Source organism: Papio anubis, chromosome X (genome assembly GCF_008728515.1).
Source record: "Papio anubis isolate 15944 chromosome X, Panubis1.0, whole genome shotgun sequence".
NCBI lineage: Eukaryota > Metazoa > Chordata > Mammalia > Primates > Cercopithecidae > Papio > Papio anubis.
In genome coordinates this window covers 131069767-131097050 of record NC_044996.1, presented here as the reverse complement: position 1 = coordinate 131097050, position 27284 = coordinate 131069767, and the positions used below count along the sequence as shown (strand labels likewise).

The following is a 27284-nucleotide window of genomic DNA, read 5'->3' as shown; positions in this document are numbered from 1 at the left end:
ATTTTGTTTTAAAATTAAGACCTCCGGTAAAGTGCATAGGTGACTAACAAGGAATATTTCACAAAAAAATAGGTTACTCTCCTAGCTTATAGTAGGACATGCGCTTTTTTATTCCCCCTTCCCAGAAGCTGCTAATTATCCACATTGGACTATCTACCCTTCCTCTTTTTTATTAATAATAATATTTGTAATTTTAATTTGAAATAGCAGGGTTACTTGTCATACTTTTGTACAGATTTATGAACTTCATTATTTTCAGTCCCTTTAGCCAATTTAGGAGAATACCATATGCACTTTATTACATGACTGTTCCCAGTGATTAACATCTGGAATGGGCAGATGAACTAAACTCCCAGTTGCACTTTTCCTTGCTCCATTTCTAACATGGAGCCCTGCTCTAACCGTTAACCATGGCAAGAAAAGATTGCTACTGCCCCCTGCCGGCCCATTGTCTCATTTCCTTTTCTACAAATCTGTGACTTGAGGATGCCCAAGGATTTTGAGCCACTGAAGAAAGCTCAGTTGGAAGGGGCTTTCCCTAGTAGAGAGGTAGAGAGATCCTTTGGGAATAGGCGGCTAAAATCAAATGAAAACATTAAAAAGGCGAGGAAGGCATAAAGGACTTCTAAATTAAATTATCGATCTTCATGAACCTTTTTCTGCACACGGGCTTCTCTGTGCCAAGGAAATGTTTCCTTCTCTTCAGCACAGGACTCCTCTTTTGCCTCTGGCTTCCACTTACAAAGAGTGAACTGTCCACACCCTTATTATAATTTCAGTACTCTGAATCCTGTTCTCTGTTTCCCTCAATTTCGTTTTCCCACGATTAAACCTTATTCCCTTTTCTGCTTCAAACTCCCGTCCCGCCCACCCACCGACAGGCTAGCATTTCCAGGAGCTCAGACCCCACTTCCCTCACCCTCTCCAGACCTCTGTTCTCCTCTTGCTGTCATCGTACCCCCTTCAGTACCCCCTCGCTGAATGGCTACTCTTTGCCTTCGAACAGCAGGCACGTCCCCTCTTGAATGCTTTTCCCCGACCCCCGCCCCAAGCAACTGAAAAAGGAAACATGCGCACTTCAGAGCTTGGAGCTGTCCGAGTGCTGAAATTTATAGGCTGGGTAAGATCACGTCTCCGTCTCTTTCTATAGCCCTCATTCCAGCACAGGATCTCAGCAATTTTTCTCTCTTTCCCCCACCCACTCCAGCGCGCAGAGTCCTTTCTTCTCTCTCATTTGCAACTTCTTTTTAATAGGAAACATTTTCTAGAAAAAGGGCTTTGCTAAACAGAAAAGATATAAAACAAAAGCCACAGCTATCTAGCATGGCATTGTCACCAACTCCCTTTGCATGGTGATGCGATTAAGGTAGAAGCATTTTTATTATTCAGGAAAAGGAGCTGGGGGATTCATCAGTTCTGAGGCTTTGTCTTTCTGGGTTAGCTGATGGTCCCAAGCCTCGGTTTGACCTGACCATGATGCCCAGGACTGGCACTTTTTCTTTTTTCTCAGCAAACTGTACAAAACCAAATCTCTTTTTGATTTTCAAGGAAACTAGGTTCCTGCCAAATTTTGAATCTGGACAGTAAAGAGATACTTTGTCCTAGCATCTTTCTGGAATCATTTCGGGATATTTTCCACAAGCAACACAGAAACAGGAATGAACCGGCAGCTAGTGAACATTTTGACAGCCTTGTTTGCATTTTTCTTAGAGACAAACCACTTCAGGTAGGTGAAACGACTTTGCATGTTGATATTTAAATTGTTTAAAAGAGAATGTGTCATGTAATTGTTATGTATTTCTCTGTGCCCTGGACTATATTATTTTAATTTTATAGAGGAAAGTTATATATCTTTTGTTCATTTTAAGAGCCTAATAATAGTGGGAGGGTGGTAAATTTTCACAAAAGCAAGTTTTATGATGCATAGCCGCACTCTATGCAATTCAACACACATTTTCACAGCCAATGTGATATTAAGGTAGTCTGATGAGTTGCATGCTCTTTACATTTCTATATAAGGGTGATATTTTTGCTTTCAAATTTTTCTGAAAGTAATTTAAAGGGATATTGGGTGCAGTGTTTTTCATATAAGATGATTATATTAATTTGGCAGGAGCATGCTCATTTTAGATAAAATATAAAAGATCCCTAATTCTCAGCCAACTTGAGACTTCTATTATATTTCAGAAACTGGAAGCATACTATGAGGATTACAATTTAGGAATTTTCTTGAAATATCAAAAATTTCTTTTTACTACTATATTCTACTATTCAATCTGTTTGGAAATTGATTGCCTACCAAAATTTAATTAATATGACATAATTGTATTTATGTACGTATGAGAAGTGGAGTATGCATAATTAAAGTGAGAAATTACTATTTTCATGCTTGCATTTTCTACACAGTTTGCGAATAGTTATCAAATCAATTGATACCTCAAAATATCAAATCATTACCAGTAAGTAATATAGTCATCTAATGACAGAGAGTAAAAGACTCAGCAGAGACAGGAGATGCTCTTACAACAAAGTATAGGACTCTAAATTTAATTTTCATTAAATTTTATGGCATTTTTTCACAGAACCAAGATAAATGGAACACATAGTAATAATGCTATGAATACCGGGAAAACCCACTATGTTCCTTTCAGGTTTACACCTCCTACTATGATTAAGAAAAAATATAGGCTGGTTTTTATTAGAATCATCATCATCATCATCATCATCATCCTCACCACCACCACCATCATAATCAAATAATACTTGATTAATCAGATGATTCTGCATATGAGAATGTGAGTATTTATGCATGATCATATCAATTTTTAACTCCTACAAAATATTTATATCATCTTTGCACTTATTTTGAATACCCCTTCTTTGAAAAACTGGCAAGAATGTGGTATTTTCTTAGTGATAGAATTCATAAGACACTATTTATTAAACTATTGAAAACAAAGCTTATAAAATATATAGTTTAGGGAAGAAATTTCAGTTAACCACTATGCATTGTGAAATAATTAATTTTGCTACCAAGCAAATACGCTGTGTGTAATAAGCTCTTTATTACTTTTAACAGGAAAATGAAAATCTGAGAAATTTTTAACCAACTTTCAGTGTTTTGGTGATAAAAAGTCAAAATGATTTAGAAGTGTGTTTTCATTAATATTTTTTAGAGAGCCAACAATTTAAATGCTTATATATAAATAACTGATAAAATAATAGAAGTCACATACATGCTCACTGTTGACCTATTTTAAAATGAAATGAAATGTCCAAATGAAGGTTCTCTTTTAGATATCACATTGAAAAATATTAATAGTTGATAGTTGGATTAGAACTAGCAGATGGGAAAATAAGCAATGAAATAATAAGTTTGTTCTGCCCATCTTATTGTATATTTCTTATAAAAGGTAGAGGACTTATATTTAGGGCTGAAATGCTGAAACAATTTTTTAAGTCAGATAGAAATGATTTTAAGACAATCACATGAATTGAAAAAACATCTCATTTTTCTGAATAGTTTTAACTATATATACATAAAATCTACAACCTAAAACTACATTGTCTGTTCTCAAACATCTTATGGTTAAAGTTTGGAAACTTGAGAGACGTGACTCAGGATTTATAGTTCTCATCATTTAAAGTTAACTTTAGAACATGTACAAGTTCAGAAGTTGGCCAAAGAGTTTGGATTTTTCTAGTTTTCTTCATACTAACATATCAAATATCTTTACCAAAATGTAATGTTAAAAATGCAGTGAGCATTAGTTCTTAAGGGATGCAAATGAAATTGTTGCTAAAAGAGTTAATGATGTGTTTAGGACGGCTTTCTGCAAAGACCATGACTCCAGGTCTGGAAAACAACCTTCACAGACCCTATCTCCTTCAGATTTCTTGGACAAGTTAATGGGAAGGACATCAGGATATGATGCAAGAATCAGGCCAAATTTTAAAGGTAGGTTCCACTTAAACTTACATTAAGCCTTTGAGAAATCTTCTAGATGTTTGAATAGTTAACTGAAAAACATTTTCAGAGCTTTTAATTAAAATGACAAGTATAGTGTTCATTTTGCTGTTATTTTGCACTAGTTACTGATATTTTCATTTTACCTGTCACTTCCCACATTTGAAAACTTTCCTAGTTTGTGTTCTATTTCACGAATAAAACTAGTGTCATAAATTATGGCCATAGTCCCTATTTTTTCGTAAGTGGGAATGTGGCTGAAAGTGAATACAAGAGCAAGTGACAGACTTGACTTGCTTGAATATCTACCAGGATGCATGCAGGTTTCAATGGTTACTCCAAAATACTTGGTTTTGATTTTAAATACCTACATCAAAGTAGAGTTTAAATCTCTATAAAATATGCCACTTTACATACTTTCAGGCCTCTTTAATTTTTAGACTTTGTAAGAAGAGGTTCTAATTTTTTGTTCCCTTTTGTTTAAGTATTCTCATTGTTTATTTGAAATTGTTTATTTGAAATCAACAGAGATCACAGAATTGTAAAGTGCACATGTCAAAGATGGTGGATACTTTCTTTGTTCAATTAGAAGCAAACCAATGTTTTTTGTTTTTATTTGTTGAACATTACAAAAATGTAGTTAATAGTCTGCAGAAATGCTTTTTAAATATATTTAGTTTATTTTTATTCTGAATCAGAAAAAAAGAATAAGAATCAATTATTAATAATTGAATCATGTTGATGCTTTAATTTTTAAATACATAGTTTAAGTGATGTTGTCTTTTTCTTGTAATGAAATTTAACATAATGCATTGTGAAGTGTTTATAACATTTTGTAAAAGGAGAAACCTATAATGTTCTGGATATTATATAGCAATTCATGCATTGCTTACTTTTGTTTATTGGCAATTTAATGGCACACTTTTCTTCAGTATTGATTAATTTGTATTATTGGCAAATATAAGCATGAAAACTAAATTTTAAATTCATTTCTTCTTTAAATGTTACACCTCTGAGTATACCCAGCTATGGGCATATTTTATAAAGAAATATGTCAGAATTTTGGCGAAACAATATTTTTTAAGTATCTCCAAGAGAGACAACTGAACTACATTCAGAGAAGTTTTTCTGAAAAAAAAAATCTTCATGTTCATCCCATTTCTTAATTTTGTGGTCATTGCTTTGGAAGTCAGTATTTGAAATAAAATCTTGTGAATAACAAACTGAGAACCAGCTTTCAATGGGATTGCTCATTCATATATTTATCCACTAAGCCACTCAACAACTTTTGAGTCTGGATTATCTGCAGAATACTAACTGTTGGGTGCTTTGTAAAATTGGGAGATGAAACAGTTTAGGTGCTTCTATCAAAAATTTTAGTGGAGGGAGGAGATGTTACATGCATACTTTTACTATTAGATAGAAATAGGAAAATATCATTAGGAAATATAGGTAAATTGCTACAGGATTCCAAGAAATGGAAAGATAATTTCCTATTAAGATATTCATGGAAAGCTTTATAGAGAAGGTTCAGAGATGGAAAATTGTTTCACGTTTACGAGCATCTTGTTTCATAGCTGTTATTCATTTCTTTCTAGAAATACTTTTTCAAAAGGGCAGGAAAGTGCAAAGGGTAATAAAACAAACACGCATGTTGACATTGCTACTTTAAGTGACCACATAAGAATGAGCCATCGTTTCCACATCCAATTTTTTCCTGGTTCTTCTGGGGATATCACCTTTGGGAAATGATATCTATCATGGTTCCAAAGGATAAATAAATGAGGAGAATGTCAGGTTCAGCAAAGTGTGGCCACGTTTTTTTTTCGATGTATCTACTACTTAAAAGTCTAAGTACAGGAAGACTTATAAAAAAGAAATGGGGCGGATATCACAGAAGACTCTAACGTTAGTGGGCTTCATTGAGTTTTATCTCCCTCTCCCTTTAACTCTTCACTTCAATGAACACTGCTACCTCTTCATAAAATTTATTTACATAGACCATTTATATCAGATCAATTATCTGACATCTCCCAAAGTTCTCTTCATTTGGGGGAGCTTGGTTATTCCTGGATTTAAAACACTCCCCATTATTTTAGACTAAAATAATTTTTTCTTGAAGTTCCCATGGAATTTTAAATGTCTAATATCCTTCTACATATTTATATTTTATCAATCCACTCCCACACCACATCTGAGAGGGCAGGGAAGTACCTTATTTTATATATACATACACACATAAAATATTGGTAGTGTAGGGAAAATAAGTTATCCTTTTCTCCAGGATAAGGAAATTAGAACAAAGACAGAGAGGAAAAGGTAGATCAATTATGAAGATTAGTGCTTCCAACTAGTTGTTGTTGTAGAATGTGAGGGTGGTAACTTTTGAGAGACCAACCAGTAGTCATAGTGGCAAGCAAAGATGATCTTAGCTGAGGTGAAGAGAAGGAAAGAGAAGACAGAGAAAATAGGGAACTTGTAACAAGGAGGAGGCTTAGATAAACACTATAATACTTACCATAGTTGATTAGTAATGTATCAATGAGGAATTTAATATAGTCAGTAGAAATGAAAGAGATTAGGAAATGTGATTGCATATAGAATAGTGACAGTCTCCCTGTAACTGTGAAAAAGCAATTGTCTGTGATAGCTATAAACATGATACTGATGATGATGTTGACAATTAAAATAACGGTGACTGATAAGAAGATAGAAGGGCAAAATTTGACCACCAGAATAAAATCAAGAGCCAAATATGGGCCACTGAGGTAAACAGAATGGTTATTCTAGAATTCTTATTAAATATTAGCATATTTCTCTGTTTACCTTGCTACCCTGCATTGGCAAGGGCAAAAGAAATGCATACGTATAATTTTTCTTATTGGAAACAATTTTTCCTGTATACTTTTAAGTCAGTAAAATATTGCATGTCTATTCCATATCCCTGATGGGCTTTGAAAGATGTCATAATGGGCATATATATAAGAAGGAAAAATGGATGTAAGCTAGAAAAGATAACTACCAGAAATGATTCAGACTTAGACTCTGTAATTGAGAGATATTCTTAGAAACTACAGGGGAAAAAAACAGCTTTTCTGATGTGTTGAAGCACAAGTGTATAAACAAAGTCATGAGTCAGAGTTGTCAATTGAATTTTATCTATAAGATCCATAGAGACCTGTTTCAGATCTTGTCAAAACATACATTCAGTGAAAATCCTCAATTCAGATAAAAACACAAGCTACATCCATTCACAATTACCTGGTTCTGAAACCATGGTAAATGTTGATTCTATATCAAGAGATGAGCCTCTTTCCCCACTTAGGTGATTTGTCTCATTTTCAGTTGATTTATCATGGTGTTATTCCATCATCCTATCAGATATTCTTCTGTCAGCATTATTGTATCTTGAAAATGCACTTTAAACATTAGGCTTTTAATGAAATGTTCAAATCTGGGCAAAATGCATTAGTTCTGTTTCTTTCTTTTTCAAACAAAGCCTTTATGTATTTTAATGAAATTTTCTTTGAAAATAAAATTAACTTAGCGTTACATCCTAGTTTTCATCCCAATGTGAATAAATACATTTCACTAAAACATTCTTTTTGGGATAGAATCTAGAGTAGATAATGCCAGGAGATAATTATTCATTCCACTTCTTTGTGCCTGCCATGCACACTATTTTTTCCCACATCTAGAGACCTAAGTTGGAAAGTGTAATGTGTGACATTAAAACCTACATTTGCCTGAAATATGTTTTTCTGCAATTTCCAAAGAGCTAGCAGCTCAAGAGGTGTTTCAAGTATCATAGATCCGCTTCCATGAAACCAGAGGTCTTCAGATTTTGCCCCTTGAAAATGATCATGTCTGTAGCCAAGTGGAGCTAAAGTTCAAATGTTGTGAATACCAATCCCTATAGAAGGTGCTTGAGCACAAGCGTCCAGCGGGGACACTTGGAAAGGGTGCTTCTTTCAGTTAGTGATAATGCAACCCCAGCATCGCCATTTCTTTGATCAGCCTGGTGGGCATCAGACATTACTATGGAACCTGAGAAAGAAGACCAAAATGCTTGCAAGTATCAGAAGCATTGTGCCTGAGTGCAGAAAGTAGCAAAGCCTCCAGGCACCTGAAAAAGTAACTTCATGGTCATGCTGACATTGTAGTTTTATTAGGAAATACAGACAGTAATTGGCCCAATTATAAATCACCTTGGAAGTGATTATGGAATTATCTGGATTATCTGCTTGACAGTTACCGTCCTCACAGAAGAATTCGTATCCTCCCTTAATTCTAGGTCTCCCTTAATTAATCAAGAGGCCTGAGGTAAATCACTCTTTAATGGCTGAGATGAAAAAAAGCCCTAATGGTACTAAACCCACATTGAAACATATGAGAGTAATTGTTAAAAAGTATACAGAAAAAGAGTTTTCAGGTGTCTACAAATGTCAAGTATGAGTCAGAGTTGTCAATTATAAAACTTTTAAAACGATAATAATACAGCATATGATTTTTTGAGACATTATCTTTTAATTATGAAAGCAGTCATTTTAAAATGGCCTAGAACTAAGCCCAATTTCGAGACAGTTGACACTCTCATTAGGGAAATTACTCTTGGCTAAATATATAGGCTATAGTTATCAGTGAGAACCATTCATTGAAGAAATTCAAGGACAACTAAGGGAGAATAGAAAGAAGGAAAGGAAGAATAGATTTATTTTAGGATAAATTATTATAAAATTACCTTGCAAAGTACATACAGCATGGGGGACTATGTATATATTAGTATGTCTATATATATGCACAAATGTTGTGTTTATATATGCAATAGAATGTCCCTAAAAGATACACAAGAGAGTGGAAATATCAGGTGCTTCTAAGAAAGGTGACTGGATGCCAGGGAGACAGGGGTAGGAAGAAAAGTTACTTTTCTCTGTGTGCTTCTTGAATGCTGATCATGACGTGTATTTCCAATTCAAAAGGGTAATTGTTAAGCACTTCTAGAGAGGTAAAGCTCAAGGGAGCGCCTCTCTTGGGTAGTATGGTCCATGGTGGCAGATTAGAGTCAGTGTCACTCTTACTTTAAGTGCAGTAACATGCACGTGGCCTGATTTCAATAGTACCCAAGCCCTTGAAAGAAATCCCTTGCCCAATAACTATTCTAACCTAGCTTGCTATTATAATGGCTAAAATTACAGCACTGTTGCTTCTGTTCTTGGATTAAAGATTTTATTTCATATTAAAACCACTTGATGGAAATGACAGTAAGCCCAATTAGTCTTTTACTCCATAATTTGAATGAGAGTATTTGGTTGTAGTCTGGCACTGTGGAAGAATATTGATGGTGCAAGGCATTATAAAACAAGACAATAGGGGAAAAAGGTTATTGAAAGGAAAGGCTGGGAGTAACAAAGGGAAACATATATGATAGTTTCGTTCAGAGACAATATTGATGAAGATTTTTGAACATCAAAAATCACTGGCTGTGTCACAATTTATTATACAAATGTGTTTGTTGGTGTTCATACAACTTTTGTGTGCTGTATGAACACCAATCAACACATTTGTATATACTAGGCTCCTACTGTGGACCCACAAGGTTTTTTGGGGATTTGAAGTGGCATCAAGAGGGCATCTACAGCATTCTAATGTGCCCTGGTAAAGCATATTCCAATAAGTCTGTCAGCATGACTTTTATTCCATAGTGACAGGGTAGTATAGTGGAAAGAGCCCTGAACTTGGATCCAGAAGACCTATGTTCATGTCCTGGTTCAGCCATTTTTGAGAAAAGATGTCTTCACCTATCTGTGCCTCAGATTTTCTTCGGCCTTTACCTACCTCACTTGGGTTGTACTGAGGATCAAATGATACCATGAGCGTGAATTATTTGTTTTCAGCTGTTACTAATATACAGATAATTTGAATTATTATTGCAATTCCTCCATTTTTCTTTTATAGTCAACACTTACTGTGTATTGTGAAAACAGCTGCTTGATTTTCTAAATGGAAGAAACAAGTTAGAGAAATTCGGGCATCTCAGATTCCTACCAGAGTACCCATAATGTAGATGTCATATGCCTCAGTTGGTTTTCCTTTTATTAGTTCGGTGGGGAAATTTCCAACCTAAAATGACTATTTCATATTCCTAAATAGAAAACAAAGAGGGAGCCATTTGTGGGAGGGAATTATCTTTACACATTCAAATCCCATCTCTGATTATTTTCTTGGACTCATTTTAAAAAATAAACCAAGTAAGAGAAATAGAACAAATTTAACTTAGTCCTATAAAGGACGACCTTAAATTTAACTGAAGATAATATGACTGCCATTTCTGATGTGTTTTTCTTGTCCAGTTACTATAGTTGCAAGGTTCATTGCACAATAGTACTGAAATGATTTCCTATTTTAAAATAAGTATTTAAAAGAGAGCATTTGGTCTCACAACATGGCAGGTTAAGTGCACCAGAAATGGAAGCCCATAATTTTTTTAGTCTTTGAGAAAGTACTGCATTGCTCCTTGATTGATTCTGGGTGACCCCATATCCTTAATTTTCATTATTGAATGAACTTAAATATTTTATCCTTAGTTTATAGAGCTTGCTGGTCCTCCATGTCCTGAAGGATAATTCAGTCAATTTTGCTGATAATCTGAGACTTAGACGGCAACAATATTCAGGTCTCTTGGTGCTTAATGAATGGACAGTATAATGTGTTCAGTTGGGGCAGTTAGGTTTAGAATAAGAAAAAAAAAAAAGTCATTTGTTTGTTCTTGATGGTGTCGGATAATTTTCTTGCTATGTTGCATCAGCCGTTGTGGAACAGGGTCTTAAAAATTGAACTGTGTTTGATGAAGCCTCAATAACAAGGTCTTTGGAAGCATTCTGGGCTCTCTTTGGAATTAATGCCTAGGATGCTGTCCTGACTGTTGCGTGAAGCGTTTGCTCATTGACTTCTTTCCTGAGAGAGCTACTCTGCACACTTATGACTGATTACAGACACTTTCAGCCATGCAGAAGCCACTAAAGGAAGCATATGAGCAAAAGGCATAGGCCTCAATGGATATTCTAATGTGTGCAGTACATGTAAGAACAAAGTCACTAGGTTACTCATTTGGAGTCTAGTTTGGCCAGCCAACAAAGTGGTTATGAGGCAAATATAAGAGAGAGAAGCTGGACCCTTTCTTTGACTCGTGCTATGGTTTGTGTACCCATCATTCCATTATTAATATGATACACCAAATAGTGGCTCTGCATACTCATCCAAAGGGCAAAATAAATTCTGGATTCAGTAAAAGTATGAAAAGTCCATAGGCAATTATCATTTGAGAAAAGGCATCTTCACCATCTGTGAAGTATGTATATGACGGATAACTCTTGTTTTCTGTTTTTTCTTTTTTTCTGATGAGGGTGGAACATATTTTCTTGTGGGGAAGAAAAACTACACTTACCTATGCACTGTCAAAGCAATATAATAAATTTGTGGCAAGGGAGTATAAATGTAGGTACAAAAAATTACATGTAATAGTTTTACATCTTTATATTTGAGTCTAAACACACAGTTAATTTGTTAAATCTTTTAATAAATAATTAGTGACTAGTCACCATGTGCCAGGCACCATTATTAGGTGCTAAGTATAGAGTGGTAAATAGAAATTTAAGCTTTCAAATGTCAGTTCTTACTATCTCACTTAAATAAAAACTGGAATATAATTTGTAGGTTGAATGCTTATTATCCAGGATCTTTGCAGGAAAGAGACCACACATTTCAATGGCGTGAGAGAAAAAAACAACCCTTAAAGGGAGAGTGTAGTATTCAGGGACTGTCAACAAAACTGAAGAAGCAGGGAGGGAGTGATTACCAGAACCTGGTGAAGGCAGCTATATAGAAGGGTCACCTAATGAAACCTGTGGAGGAATGTAGTCAATTTGTGCTATCCTAGCAGGAAGTAAGCCTGAGAATAAATATCCAGACCTTGCCCTCCTCCTGTTTTCTTTTCTCCTGTGGGAGCCTTTCATTAGCCAGATTCAACTAACAGAGAGCAAGGGAGCCCACTGATACAAACCCTGAAGGACAGCTTCCTAGGGTACAGAGAATAGAAGAGAGGAGTTGGGGTGGGGAAATGGAAGACAACCAGCACAAATGTCAACTTATGAGCAAACTCACCCCTCACCATTCAGGTGGTTGAGCAGACATCTCCAACACTGATGACAAATTTAGTAAGCCGTCTTTGATCAGTTTGGAGACCATTTGGATATATTATCCTAATAGATAAGTGCTATCCCCAAAAGCAGAGAAGAGAGAGAAATACAGTGTAATGTGATTGTTCTGTCTCCTAAACAGAAAACAGGAAGATGTGCAATAAATGGATTGGTGTATATGTGTGTGCGAGAGAAAGAAGGAAGGAAGCGGGGAGGGTGCAAGATGGGGAGGAAAGGGAGGAGACACTAGAAATAAAGGGAGAGAGACAGGAGGAGACAGAGGGGAGAGAAAGAGAGAAAGGAAAAAATGAGGGATAGAGACGGGAGGGAGAAAGAAAAAGAGATCTTCCTGTGGAGCATATGAAAGTAATTAATACAGTTTCCTTTCTGTCTGATTGAATATATTTGCTAATATTAACGTGCTCGTCCCTACAGTAATTCCCTCCAGGCTCCCCATGCTGGGATATGTTGTGGGTTTGGATTTGAGCAGAAGACTTAATGCCAAGTCTCTCTGGGGAAGCATTTATCAGATAAATTCTTTCCCTTCATGCTCTTTTGTTCTGCATAGATCTGGAGAAAGGGTGTTAGAAGAAAAGATTGGGTAAGGGGTTAAAAAGGCATGAAGACCAGGGGCAGAGTAGTGTGCATTTCTAGGAAATGGAGAGTTCTGGGAACAGTTGCTCATTTCCCACTCCTTGGCTGGTTTGATTATCACAGTTGTAATACAGCTACTTATCTTGGCAATTCTCCTATGTTAGGAAAAGCCCAGGACTACTTTACCGCACAATTTTTACTTCATTTTAAAACCAAATGTACATAGAAGGTAATATAATGTATCTTCTTCTAATTTATTTGCATTTAAATACTTCAAAATGTTGATTTCTAAGAACCACTTCATGACCAACAAGACAGTCAAGATTTCTTTTATCAGGCTTTTACTAGAAAAAGCATTTTGCCCATTTCCCACCACCCAAATAAATGCATTCAGAAAACAAGGGATCTGTTTATTTATATTTGAACCTCAGAGTCTCTGAAAAGTGAATGAGACACACATTTGGCAAACCAAACTTAAGTTAGATGATGTGATTCAGGAAAATTTATAAGTATAATGTACAGTGCTCACAATGGATTTCTCATATTCTACTTTTTCCTTTGAATTAACTCTGGTTTATTACATAAGCGTTGTATGTAGTGTGTCAAATCAAAGGATTTAGGATTTAATACCAAAATTAACAATCAACCAGATGTGTATCTCAAGCTACATTTTTCAGAAGACCTGCTTCAGAGCCACCTGAGAGTCTGGTTAAAAAGGCAAATCCTGGGCCCCACACCTCTCCATCTACAGAATATATGGATGATGGGATCTTGGAGTATTCATTTTGTCAACTTAAATCTATAAATTTGGAAAAGGAAAGGAGACTTTATTTCTTGTAAAGGGTTATAGTCTTCAAGGTGATCATCCTGCAGCCTGGGAAGCATGTCTTTGGATAAGACTAGAGACAGGCACTTCAAAGGAGGAGTGGTTGGGATAGGAACTTTAGGTTGAACAGGTTGGCTAAACATACATATTCAACAGGTTACAGAAGGCTATGAATATTCACAAAGGTGGTTCTGATGCATGTGTATAAAGTAAACATGCATGTAACATATAACCCATGTTCACTTTGAGGTGGAGACTTAATATTTAAATGTCTTACAATTAAAGCCTATATGTCAAAAGGCCTTTTTGGGACACAGAGGCATGCAAGAGTGATCTCTGTAAACCAGCCAGAATCATCAGTCCATGGTTCGTGGTCTTATTAGGAGAAAGTTACTGACATCAGTCTCTTGTCCCGTCAAAGCTGTAGTTATGGTTGATGGAACAGGGGATCAGTTAGTCAGCCTCTGTGAACTGGATGAGTTGTAATTGTTTTAATATTGCTTGAGACCAGTCCTTATTTAACTGCTAGAGAAAAAAAAAAAAAAAAAAACTTTGTGGCAGTTAGAACACAGTTTATTCTTTAAGTGTAGGGGTGCATGACTTACCCCTTGCCTAGCATGGTTTTAGGTCCTGTATAAAATTTCATATCTCATTGCCACAAAGAGTCCGTTCTGTCAGTCTTATGATCTCTACTTTAATATTAGTGCTCATCAGTTGTTGTGTCTAAACCCCAAAAGAGAGGAGGTATAATGAACTGTGTCTAACCTCCTGTCCCATTGTGGCTGGGAACTCAATTTAAAGGTTTTTCTGGAGTCCCATTGGCTACAAGAGGGTCTATTCAGTCAGTAGGGGCTTAGGATTTTATTTTAAGTTTACAACTTTAACGAAGTCATTACTCCCTACAGGTTAAGACCTACAGGACTAGAATAAGACATTTTTGCCCCTATATCAGAAGGATGATACCTTCTTTATAGTACTTTTTTTCCCAAGATCCTATGTGCCCATGTTGTTTTACGGAATGAAGGGGGGAAAATCCCACAAGAGGAAAAAAATACCTAAATTGAGACTCATGAGGCCTGATTTTAACTCCAGTTTTGACAATTATGACCTGGAGTATGCCACTTAACCTCTCTGGGAGTCACTTTTGTTATCTGCAAAAAAAAAAAAAAAAAAAAGAAAAGAAAAGAAAAAGAAAAAGACTTAGAACAAGATGTCTGTTTACTTCATTTCTAACTTTGATGGTCCCTGTTTCTAATAGCCTAAATTAATATCTTTGGGTATGTCCTTTTGTAAATTGTTGACTTACCCAGAGAACTTGGATGCACCCAGTCTTCTGAGATAATGTTTCCTTTCTGGGAAATTATTAATTCTGTCCAGCATTTTTCACAGTTGCCTCTACCTTATTTCAACTCCCAATATTTCAAGAACTGTTATTGCAGGGAAGACCCTGGAAACTTATGAGGCGATTACTGAAGAAATAAGCTATTACAATTTTTGCCTTGCTCTTGGTTTGGAGGTAGCAAATTCATGTACAAAGGCTGCTTCTGGGAAATGTAGCTATCAAGTTTCTTTAATTCAGCGTCTGGCCAAAGATGTTTCCCAAAATTCTAGTCCATGAAATGTTCTCTGATATAAGTTTTTAAATGTAAAGTAAGTATAGGAAATTCTGCAAAACATCCTCTGAGAGAGACCTAATATCCATTTGCATATTAAAAATTGTGAGAAAATATGTAGTAAAACTAAGTACACAAATAAGTATTTTAAAAACTTTTTTACGCCGGGGTTTGCCTGATGTTCACTTGATCACAGATTTCTTATCATGAGTAACATCCTGGAGAGCCAGTGTTTAATGGAATACCTTGGAAAATGTAGTTTTGGTCAAATCCAGAAACCTAAACAAATTTTGCCATGAAAATAGATGATGATGATGATGGGGAACTTAAATATACATAAAATATAATAATTTGCTAGAAAGAGATTATTCATAAGAGTGAGAAGGGTCCGGCATTCAGTAAATGAGGCTTTCATTTTGATATATGTTCAACATTAGCATTATGATGCCACAAGAGAATTACTCTACAAGTTAGAATATTATTGCAGTCTATTTTTCTCCTGCTTCATCTACATGAATGAATAAATAAACAGTGGCATTTTGAAAAGCATAGAGAAATTAGTCAATACATCAAAATACTTGGAACTAATAATCACCTACTGTTTTAGTCTTTATGATTTACAAAGCTGACAAATAATAAATACATTTAAACAAGTGATCTTTAACCTTGAACTAGAGACATTTCTTCGGCAGTATATGACAAAGTTTCATATCTGTATGAAGAATTTTCTTTTGGATTGCTATCTTCTTTTTCAGGCAGCTTTCAGAAATGGGGAAGTCTTATAGTTGTGCAATTTCCACTCATTTGCTGAGAATATTTTTTCCATCACTTCCTTGCAATGAAATTTAAAAAATTTAATTCTATACTAAAAATCTCATTTAAAATGGAAATCATGCAATATTTATCTTAAATAACTTGTGCAGATTTAAGATTAACTTCCTATTTATTAGTATTAAATCATTCTAAGTTTCTCTGCTTAAAAATGATAATGTTTCATATACTTCAATATATAAATTTCCAGGAAAAACTATTGAAAATTGTTTGCAATGAAGATGGATGCAGAAAATGAAATGTCTTTGAAATATCACTAAATGTCTTGGGGAAAGGATGATTACATATAGATATTCTTAAATATAATATATATTTAACTTTTAAATTACTAGTTTCCCCCCCATGCTTTCTCTGAGAGTGTTTGTCAAGTAAGCAAGCATGATTTTTTGTCTTCCTTCGTCTCACTCCAGGCTCTTAGGAAGAGATAAATAACAGAGTAGAGGTAGGGAAATAGTAAGCCACCTTAGACTTAATCAGTGGCTCCTGAATCATGTCGTTTATTTTACACATGTGATGGAGCCCCTACACATTCTATATCAAACTAATCCTTTATTTGAGACAAAGTATCCACAGTGATGACATTAGCATTGCTAGTATTCCACTGTACAGCCCACAGATAATGGGATACCAGTTGTCTTAGTGCATTTTGTGTTGCTATGATAAAATACCACAGACTGGGTAATTTTGAAGAATAGAGATTTATTTCTTGCAGTTCTGAAGGCTCAGGAGTCCAAGACTGAGGAGCCTGCATCTGGCGAGGGTCTTCTTGCTGAAACACCCCACGGTAGAAAGCAGAAGGGCAAGAGGGCATAAGGAGGAAGGGGAAGGGAACTGAATTCATCCTTTTATCAGGAAGCCATTCCAATGAGAACTAACCCACTCCCATGCCAATGACATTAATCCATTAATGAGGGCACAGCCCTCACGACCGAATCATCTCTTAGAGGCATCACCTCTCAACATTATTGAATTGGGGATTAAATTTTCAACACGTGATCTTTGGGGGGGTACATTAAAACCACAGCACTGATTAACTTTGTCTTTTGATTGAGGTTGGCAGTCTCAGATACACTGCATCTTGAAGAAGAACTGAATAAAGGTTAACTATAAAGAAGTTATTTGGGCAGGCACACATTTGCTTACTTTGACTTCGAATTTTGTTTTATATAGTCTGAGTGCCTGACTTAGATCCTTTGCTATCATTTGCTTCCAGGGTCACAGCTTCTCCATTTCCAAGGCACAGATGGTGTCATTAGATATTGGGGTATGAGAAAGTGGCTTTGCTGAATTATTACAGATGTCAAGGAATATGAACAAGAGGATAAGATTTTCTTTGGAATCCTGAAATTTGCTTTCCAAAGGAAGTATATACAGTGTCTTCCCAAAATATAAAAATTTAAGACATCATCCCTGTTTGAAAGGAAATGTTACATATGCCCAGGGTCATGCCTTGTGAATAGGAAGCCCCGGCACTGAAAATTTCACTTTTTTCAGAGGCCTTTTTAAATAGATGAATGCCACGCTACCTGTTCTCTCCAAAATTTAAGGTCACAGTTTGTTAATAAGGTTGCCATACTATTCAGTATTTATTTTATCTGAAATATTATTTCATTTCCTAGAATCCATGCCCACCCTGTAACCAGTGGCATGCTTAACCTGATCTTTATCAAACTAATCCTATATTATCAGATATATTTTATCGAGCTCTCCCAACATAAAAGGAATTATCCACAGTCTGGAATATGTGTTCCTTTTATTTCCCCCAAGTTTCTGACTCACGTTTGTTTATCATGCACATATGCCTCATTTAAGTGCATCCTTTAATCAAATATTCTGAGCAAATATTCCCACTTAAAACCCAGCAGGCGGCTTCCTGTTCCATAGATCTCCTGAATGCCAACAAAGTTTATAACATGCAGGGCTTTCCGCAGAGTGTATGAATTTGTGACTTGGGGCAAATATCTTAAACCCCATTAAGAAAAGGATTTCCTTGGCAAAAGAATACACTTATCTCAAGGAGAAAACCGCACAATTCTACTTGTCAACCAGCTCTGCAAATAGGATAATTACACATGTGGGATTTTTTTTTTTTTTTTTTTTTTTTTTTTTTTTTTTTCTGCCTACAGTTGAAACTCGGTTTGCAAATGGCTCCTGGGTAAAAAGTCTTCTATAGCACCTCCATTCCCCAAAATGAGTTCATTTAAGAGGTGCCAAGGTATAGTTAACAGCACTGTACTTTGGCTGAAGGAATCTTTGTGAAGCTCAGTAAGAATGGATTGACACGTGAAGCTTTCATGATTGAGTTATTCCTTCATCATGGGGCCTCTCTCATTCCCTCACAGATTGAAAAGAATATAATTATTACATAAAAATTTGGAGCCATGTGCTAACAATATGTGCCATAACAAACCGTGTATACATAAAGTCTCAAACAAGCAGGTACCCTCTCAGTGTCCAGCTTTTCATATAAATGCCGGAATAAATTATCCACTTCAGTGATAAAGCAAAGCACTTGAGGGTATTAACAAAAAGTGTCCATCAGTGACATCATGTAATATGCTATATACATCACAGAATGACACCTTTAAAAAATATTATTGATTTTTGATGGGTGATGTGGCAGGTGCAAAGAAGGCAAAGAAATAAAGATGGGATAATAAATAGATCATAAAGGAAAGCTAAGATCAGAAATAAACTCCTGTACTTTTTATAGAAAATCCATAGTGCAGCTGCTCTGGGGTGCCTGATTGGCTATATCTTTATCTGAATGCACAGAAAAAGCAAGCTGAGCTGTCACCCAAGGGAGTGCAGAGCTCAAAATACTAGTATCCTTGATATTCTAGGTCTCTCATGACCCTTGAAACTCTCCTAGGCCTTCTCATCACTTTGGATAAAGTGCATACACTTGCACATGCCTCACAAAGGTTTCTATGTTTAGATGCTTTACTACATCTATCTGAGGTTGAGTTTCCAAGAAGCAGACCCTGTGCAAAAGAGATTTATTAAGAATAAGCAATCAGGGGAGACATATAAGAGAGTGAGGAAATGAGACAAGTGGGAAAGCCAAGAATATATGTTGTCAATTTCAACATCTTCATTCCACATCTCTAGCCACACCTTCCCACTCTATGTTCCAGCCTCGATGCCCCATTTGCCATTCCTCAAACCTTTTATTTCTGGTGCTTGGCACCTGCATTTCTCTCTACCATGCCTGTCTTTCCAACAGCTTACTCTCTACTCAGACTTCAGGTTAATGTCATTTCCTCTAGAAAGCCTCTCTTAAACTACAAATCCCAACCTTTCCTACGTGATCAGTCTAGAGTCTATCTTATGATTAGTTGCTTCTCTATTTCTTTCCATCCTAGATTAGTTCAAGAAGGCTAGGATTGAGCTTATCTCATTCTACATTGTATCTCCAACACTTGACAGTAGGTAGGTTGTCAATAGACATTCATCAAGTAAACTTAAAAATTGACAATACTAATCCTTAATCTCAGAATCTGTACCAATGCAAACTTGAATATTAAGAACTGAACTAAGTTATTAAATTATTATCTGCTAATAATTGTGATTCACTTAAATTTCATGAAGTCCTTTCATATGTATTATCTCATTTGACTCCTTACTGCATTTTCTTGAAAAGAAAACAGCCAGAATTTTATCATTCTTGTTATGTAGGGGAAGAAAAAGTTATTCTGTTGCCAAATAGGACTTGGACAAACACTATCTTTCCTTGGATGGAGGGGAGTATAAGTCATTAGAAAATGACAACAGGGACACTCATTCTCCATCTGCAATACTTTATTGAATATATTTGTAACATAGCTACTGCCCTTTCTATTACAGGTTGAACTGAATTCATCTTTGAAGCCCCAGGTTTTTGTGCATTTTCTGTTTATCTAGGAGCTTAATAAATATTTAATGTTGAGCAAGTGGATTTATTTACATGTAGACATGTATCACGCATTTATTATGCATAGGACACTGCACTAAGTACAAAGTACAGGGTGATTCAAAGGAGAATTGTTACCTTATCAGCATTCTAACCTGCAACTTTACTATCCCACCTTCTTCTACTTTACCACTGTTTCAGTACCAATATCCCATTTATAAAAAGTTTTCTTTTCCATGCCTAATACTGAACACAGATGGATATTGGCATCTAACTTATCCAAATAGAATCCCCGGCCTAAGGCACTCTCCCACTCAGTGTCTGCAGTGTTCAGTAAATAAAACCAAAGGCGCATAAATCATACATGTTGATAATATTGGATATACCTGGATTGCCAGGGAGTTCTGACTGCTAACGTAATATCAGGTTCACTTCATGGTTATGGCCCATACTTCCTTCCAACCAGTGGAGTCTGTGGTTGGGCATCTTCTAAAACTCTCCTCTTGAGCCTCATCTTCCAGCTTTACAAGAAAATTGAAGAATAGTTCTCAAGTTCAGGATTCTCCCAGATTATGAGGCAGTGAACCAAAAATCTTTACAAAAGACTAGGGGGGCTAACTAAGGTATCCACTAATAGTGATGACCTTTATTTTTCTCTAGAGGGCCATTGATACAGGAGAACTCAGTTCACTGAGGGGGAAAAAGAAGTAGCTCTAGGCTTTATAAAAGAGGAGGTGCTTGAATTTGGTCTTGAGAGACAAATAGGTGTTCAATGAATGAAAAGGAGAATTAAAGATAGAGAACTGTCCACATCTGGAAAGAGCATTGCTAGTTTGGGGGATAATAAAAGATGAGTATATCTAGAGGAAGTAAAAGGGGGAAATCATAGAAGATAAGCCTACAGCATAAAGTTAGTTAAGGCCACAGTGTAAAGAAGATTATTGAAGCATAGATTTAACCACAGGTAACAGGAAGGCAATCAAGGTTTTTAAGCAGAAAAGGAGCATAATTACGTATGATTTCTAAGAAGATAACTCAAGATACCTTTCTTTTTTTTTATATATATTTCTGTTCTTTCTTCTCTTTTATTTATTTTTTATTGTATACTTTTCAGTTCTAGAATTTTTATGTTGCATATGCAGGAACATACTTTTTGATAAACAATGGTTTATCGCTCGTCATTTTACGTCAGGTATAACTCAGTGCAATCCCTTTCCTCCCTCCCATGATAAGGCCCCGGTGTGTGATGTTCCCTTCCCGAGTCAAATTGATCTCATTGTTCAGTTCCCACCTCTGAGTGAGAACTTGTCACGGTGTTTGGTTTGTGTTCTTGTGATAGTTTGGGCGGGTGGTTCAGCTGCATCATGTCCTACAAAGGACCCGCAAACTCACATCCTTTATGGCTGCATAGTATTCGGCGGTGTATGCGCCACATTTTTCTTAATCAGTCTATCACTGATGGACATTTGGGTTAAGTTTTACCGTTGCGGGCCATTACATGCTTATCGTGTACATGTGTCTTTATAGCAGCATGACTTATAATCCTTTAGGTATATCCCAGTAATGGGATGGCTGGGTCATATAGTCATTAAAAAGTCATGAGGAAACAACAGGTGCTGGAAGATGTGGAGAAATAGGAACACTTGCCACACTGTTGGTGGGATTGTAAACTAGTTCAACCACTGTGGAAAACAGTATGGCAATTCCTCAAGGATCTAGAACTAGATGTACCATATGATCAAGATAACTTTCAAAGGATATATGAAAAAGGTAAGGGACCAGGGTGCCAGGACAATCATCCACAAAAGAGAGATGATGAAGGTTTGGGTTTAGGGAGTGGCAATGGGTTAGAAAGCAGGGGCAAGATTCACAAGATAAACTTAAAGTATAATTGCATCAGACAAGATGTAGAGGGTATAATAGAAAGAGTAATGTTTGACTCAAGGTTCCATTTTGAGCAACTGAGTAGACAGTGATTTTGTTTATTCGTGTAAGGGACATACAAGGATATCTAATCTACAGTTGAAAATGTTAATCTGGAGCCAAGAACAGATACCAGAGCTATAAATGTAGGAATAGTAGTCATCATATAATGACAGTATTGTTAAGATCACCCAGTGAGAATGTGTAGAATAAATATAGAAGATGAATAAGAATAGGATTTCCATGAACATGAACATTGAAAGAATAAGAGGAAGAGAAGGACTCAACAAGGGATACAGAGAAAGAGTGGTTAGAAAATCTGGAGGAGAACCAGAAAGAGACGCAGTCATTGATATTAAGGGAAGAGGGAGTTTTGCAGATGAGGAAAGCAACCACGACAAGTGCAGCAGCTGAGTAGAAAGAACAAGAGAAAGAGGTCACTGGATTTGACCATTGGGACATTTTTGACCTTAGCAAAGTCAATTTCTCTAGAGTGGTGATACAAAAGCCCATACTGAGTTGGTAGAGTAAATGAGATTTGAGAAAGTGGGGAAAAGTCAGTCTGTAGATTTATCATTTAAAAGATTGGTGCCAAAGAGAAGGAGAGGGATTGAATATTAGATTACAGAGTTTGAGGAAAGGGAGTTTTTTTGTTTTTGTTTTTGTTTTTTTTTAAATTAAGATGAGAAGGGTACATTTGTAGAATAAAGGAAAGGGAGATTGAAAGTATGAGTGAGATAGAGGATAATTGATGGAGGAGAGTTCTGGAAGGAGCAGGAAGAATCAATCTCATAAGGTAGATGAAGAGATTACCCTTGCACTGAAGGAGGAATACCATTTCCTTACTCTGATAATAAGTTTTACAGGTGGAGAGGAAGGCAGTCAGGTAAGTTCACATCCAATGATCTGTATGTTCTTGGTGAAGTAGTATTCTGTCATCTGCCATAGAGGGGCTGCTGCCACAAGACTGGGCTGCTCCTGGGCACAGTCACCATGAAGCTAAAAAGGACCACCAGGCCCTTGATGCTTTGATACGTGCCATCTTTGCCACCAGGACAGAACACAAAGATTCAAAAAGCATTTAAAAATTTTAAACACATCATGAAAACAGACTTTTCTAAAAAAATTATACTTCTCAGTTGGCTTATTGAGTAGGAAGATACTTTATGTTTTTCAAACATATGTCCCAGAAGATCAAGCCAGAAGGTATTATGCACAATTCTCAGACAAAAGATGAACATAAGAAAGGGACTCAGTGTCCAAGTTATCCATCAGCTGACTTCTTAGCCAGTGCTTTATTCCTCACTGCACCCATCCATATATTTCACACCATTTTCGTTGTAGGAACCCAGAAATTGTTAATAATAACATTGCTGGTTTATATTAATGAGTCCTTACTATGTGTCAAGCATTTAAGCACTTTGCATATTAACTCATTTAATCATTCCAATAACCTTATAGAGAAGGTTATTATCATACATGTTATTATAATCCCAATTTTACAGATAAGAAAATAGAACAGAAATCTTATTTGGTTGCTTATGGTCATTCAGCTAGTAAGAGTGCAGAAATGGCTTTTGATTCCAGGCAGTCAAGCATGAGTCTGCCCTCAGTACTATTAGTGGGATAGTAAAAACCTTAAAGATTTGTGTTGCTCTACACCAAACCTATAATCATTTCTTAATTACAGCCATGCTAGGGGCTTGTGAATCTGGAGGCGTGCCTAAGGGTGTGTTTATTATTTAACTTTACATCCTCAGATTTGAGCACATTAATAATCCTCCATAAATATTTGATGAATAATCACATGAACGAGCAAAGATGATTCCTCTCCAAACACCCAGCAGCTTTCTGCTTGGGATGTATTGGAACTACATTGTAGATCGTGGGGTGGAGGTGTAGTAGAGAACAGTTGGCGGCTAAGGAAAACAGAATAGATACAGGGACTACTGCCTCCATGGACTAAACATTATATGATTTTGTCTCTGACTAATGGCATTTCATAAACATTTTTTACATCTTTCAGTGCAAATTTGTGATGGACTTAAACATATTTCAAGAAAATGCTATGATATACCAGAAACATGCCCTTTTATATGACATTTTATCTAGTCCTGTAGTCTGCTTCCTAGAGTTTTTCTCTAGGTCCTAGGAATGTTTTCATTTAACAATGTTAAATCATTTGGGCAGAGTGAGAGAAAACTGTAAGTCTGAGACATGAAGTCTATAATTTATTCTTTTTAGTATTACTTTCCAACACACACAAAGAGCCCAAGCTTGCTCAGGGAATAGGAAAGGGAAAAATTTGGGGGCTGCTTACTGGGATGATGTTCCTTCAGAACTAAGGAGACTGCTCTCTTAAATAATTTACTTGTTCTTTTCTTAAGCAGAGGAAGTACTTGCTGCTTATGTAGAAATTCAAGTTAACTTTGTAGCAAGGTACAAATTAATTACAAAGTATGAGGGACATTTATGATGTGCCTAATGTATAGCAACTTTGGGAACTTATAGAAGCAGTGATAGGCAACTTTTTTATTATTATAATACTTTAAGTTCTAGGGTACATGTGCACAACGTGCAGGTTTGTTACATATGTATACATGTGCCATGTTGGTGTGCTGCACCCATTAACTCGTCATTTACATTAGGTATATCTCCTAATGCTATCCTTCCTCCCTACCCCCTCCCCACAATAGGCCCCGGTGTGTGATGTTCCCCTTCGACAGGCAACTTTTGTCCTTAGCAATGCATCATCTTCCTCAGCAAATGAAATAACAGACATAAAACAAGTCTGAGCAACAGAAGCCAACTCCTGTCTATATAATTATACAGCTATATATGGAATTATGTCATGGAGACTAGAAGTTCTGAATAAGGGGAATTGATAATGGCTGAAGCGTAAGGAAGAGGTGGAAAATGAGGTGAAGACTTGGAGTATGGGTGGGGTATACAAAGTCAATGTGTTCCTCATGATGTGCCTGACAACATATTAAGTGTGTCATATGCATACTCTTATTTGTTCTCTACAAAATTGATAAGTACTACTCTTACCAATTTCGTTTTTCCAGATCCAGAAACTAATGTTTCAGAATCCTTAGAGCTGGCACAGCTGTGAAAGACAGAGAAGCTGGTCAAATCCAGGCAGTCTGGTGCTGAGGCCCACATACTCAGCAACTGTACTACACCTTATGGTGGCCTAGGCAGGCTAATAGTGTCTGTGTTTGCAAATATACAGTTCATATGACTGGAGATGAATGTTTTGAGAGGTATGCATCAACCCAAGCCAATACCCAAAAAGACTCAGTAGGATTCTTCCCTTTTGACTTGGCAGACTTTCTACCTCCATTGCCTGAGGGTAGGAGAATGAGGCCATTTCTCATCACAGGACTTGCTTTTCTATAATACTGCTCTATTGTGTCTGGTACAACACACAAAATTAGAGACTCTTTAAAACCTCAACAAATCTTGTCTCTAGCATGAAAAGATCATGGGTAGAAGCCCTGTTCTGTTTCATTAGCAACTCTCATGTCCTCAAATTATAACCGACTCAAGGTCCCAAGGTGATGTCACTGTCTATTTCCATGAGCACACAGGCAATGATGGTGTCTAGTGGGAGAATGACCTCCTCAATTTCAAGTGTTAACTCAACTGTGATGAATGAGAGGAGGCCACATGGCTTCTTCAGTCTTGGAGGGACAACTGTATTCAGCTCATTATCAGAGATCGTCTCACATTGAGATGGAGGTAGAAACATGTAATATCGAAATCCAGACACAGAACAGTTTCTCCATCACCTTAAAACTGTCTAACAGTGCAAAATGTGGGGGCCTTCAAATCAGAGAAAGGATATGCAATAAAGAGCAATTATGCAGATTCAGCCTTCAATTGCTGATTATACTTTGGCTAGTGATATATACTCACTATAAAATAGAGCCATATCTTCCCCTCCTCTGCACATGAAGAGATACATCAATCCATTGCAAAGAACCTCTGCTCTCCTTTCCCTTTCTCCTTTTCTCGTGCACAACTTGTTGCCTCCTCTGCTATGTTCCCTTAAATAGTACTGCTATTATCACATGACATTGTAATTAGTCTAATCCATGTCTTTCTGCCTTGACAGACTATGGTTTTTTGGAATGCAAAGATTCAGTACATTTTGGTATTCCCAGGACCTTACAAGGCACCAGTGTCTGTGTCTTTCCCATAACCCCGGTCCCTTACCATATCAACTTGACTTCTACGTGGTAGCAGCTGCATTTCTTTGTTGAGGGCATTCTCTGATCCAAGCCATTTTGCCCACCCTTGTGGCAGACCAGAACTAAAGGTGAATTAGTGTCTCCTGAGAGTACTCTCATCCAATGACTGATGGAAATCAATTTAACATACACCAGCTCCTTCTCCCCTTGGGCAGAATAGCTCTGAGGAGTCCTTCTATGCTGGCTTCCAGAGTTGCTCATGGGACAAGGCTTAATTTGCCATCAGAAAATAATGGACTTATTAACACACCTTTTCTTGTTTGCCTAACCTGTCTCACTTCCCCACGTCTCATCCAGCATATTACTTACATCCCTAACAAATGACTTTCACCTAAATCCTGACTCAAGGAGAACACAAACTATGTAAGCACCCAATATACAGAAGGACTTCAAAAAATGTCCTTTTAATAAAATTGAATTACAAAGATGCATAGTATAGCATGAGATAAGACATGGAAGTGCTATGCTACGTAAGTGCTGGGAGGCTATCAGTCAAATTTGAGCACTTGTAAACACAACAAGCACCATGATTTCAGGATTTCCCTTTGCAGTAGGAAGGCGGCTGTCCTAGTTGTTAGTAGAGAAGAGTACATTATCAGAAGCTCTGGCTTCTATTTTTAGACCTCTTGCTGACATAGAAAACCTGTTTCCTAACAGTACAGTAGTGACCTTCCCACCCTCAGAGAAATGGTGCAGAATGCCTAAGGAAGAAACAAGTCCCCATTTGTGGAAGCCACAGAGGAACAGAGGAGGGAAATGAGAGCTTAGGTACTAGTTGTTGGCAGACATGGTGTTTTAAGATCTCTTTTGACAGCTAAATAGAAAGTGCTGGGTTGCCTGGCAGTGCAATGGCCTTGAACAGGATTTAGGTCTCCAAGCTGCTAAAGCTTGGCTCTGAGCCCAAGATGTCCAAAGAGCAGTAATCTCTTTCTTTTTTTAAAACCTCACATTAAAAAATAATTTTCCAAAATAAGGTAAAATCATGACCCTTATACAGTTATATAATTAATACATGTTAAAGATTTTATTTAACTCATTAGTCAATGAGGGAACCAGGCAGATGGTATAATCAGTTAAAAAAAAAACCTCAAAGAACAGAACAGACACATCTATAGATAAAAATATTGAAATAAATGTGCAAATCGATGCAAAATTAGCCTCTTCCACAGTGGGGGAAGGAAGTCACT

At 36.6% G+C, this 27284-nt stretch overlaps 1 protein-coding gene across 4 annotated transcripts in view; it reads left to right on the top strand.

The window, feature by feature from the left end:
• The first annotated feature begins 1106 nt into the window (after positions 1-1106).
• GLRA2 (glycine receptor alpha 2) overlaps positions 1107-27284 on the top strand; it is a 231225-nt gene continuing 205047 nt past the window's right edge. For 2 of the 4 annotated variants that reach the window (XM_003917424.5, XM_003917425.5), the window contains exons 1-2: positions 1107-1726; positions 3825-3958. In XM_003917424.5, the coding sequence (XP_003917473.1) occupies positions 1659-1726; positions 3825-3958 (202 nt within the window). In that variant the 5' untranslated portion in view covers positions 1107-1658. The remainder of the gene's footprint in view (positions 1727-3824; positions 3959-27284) is intronic. The other 2 variants (XM_009197224.4, XM_009197221.4) reach the window with 2 other exon arrangements.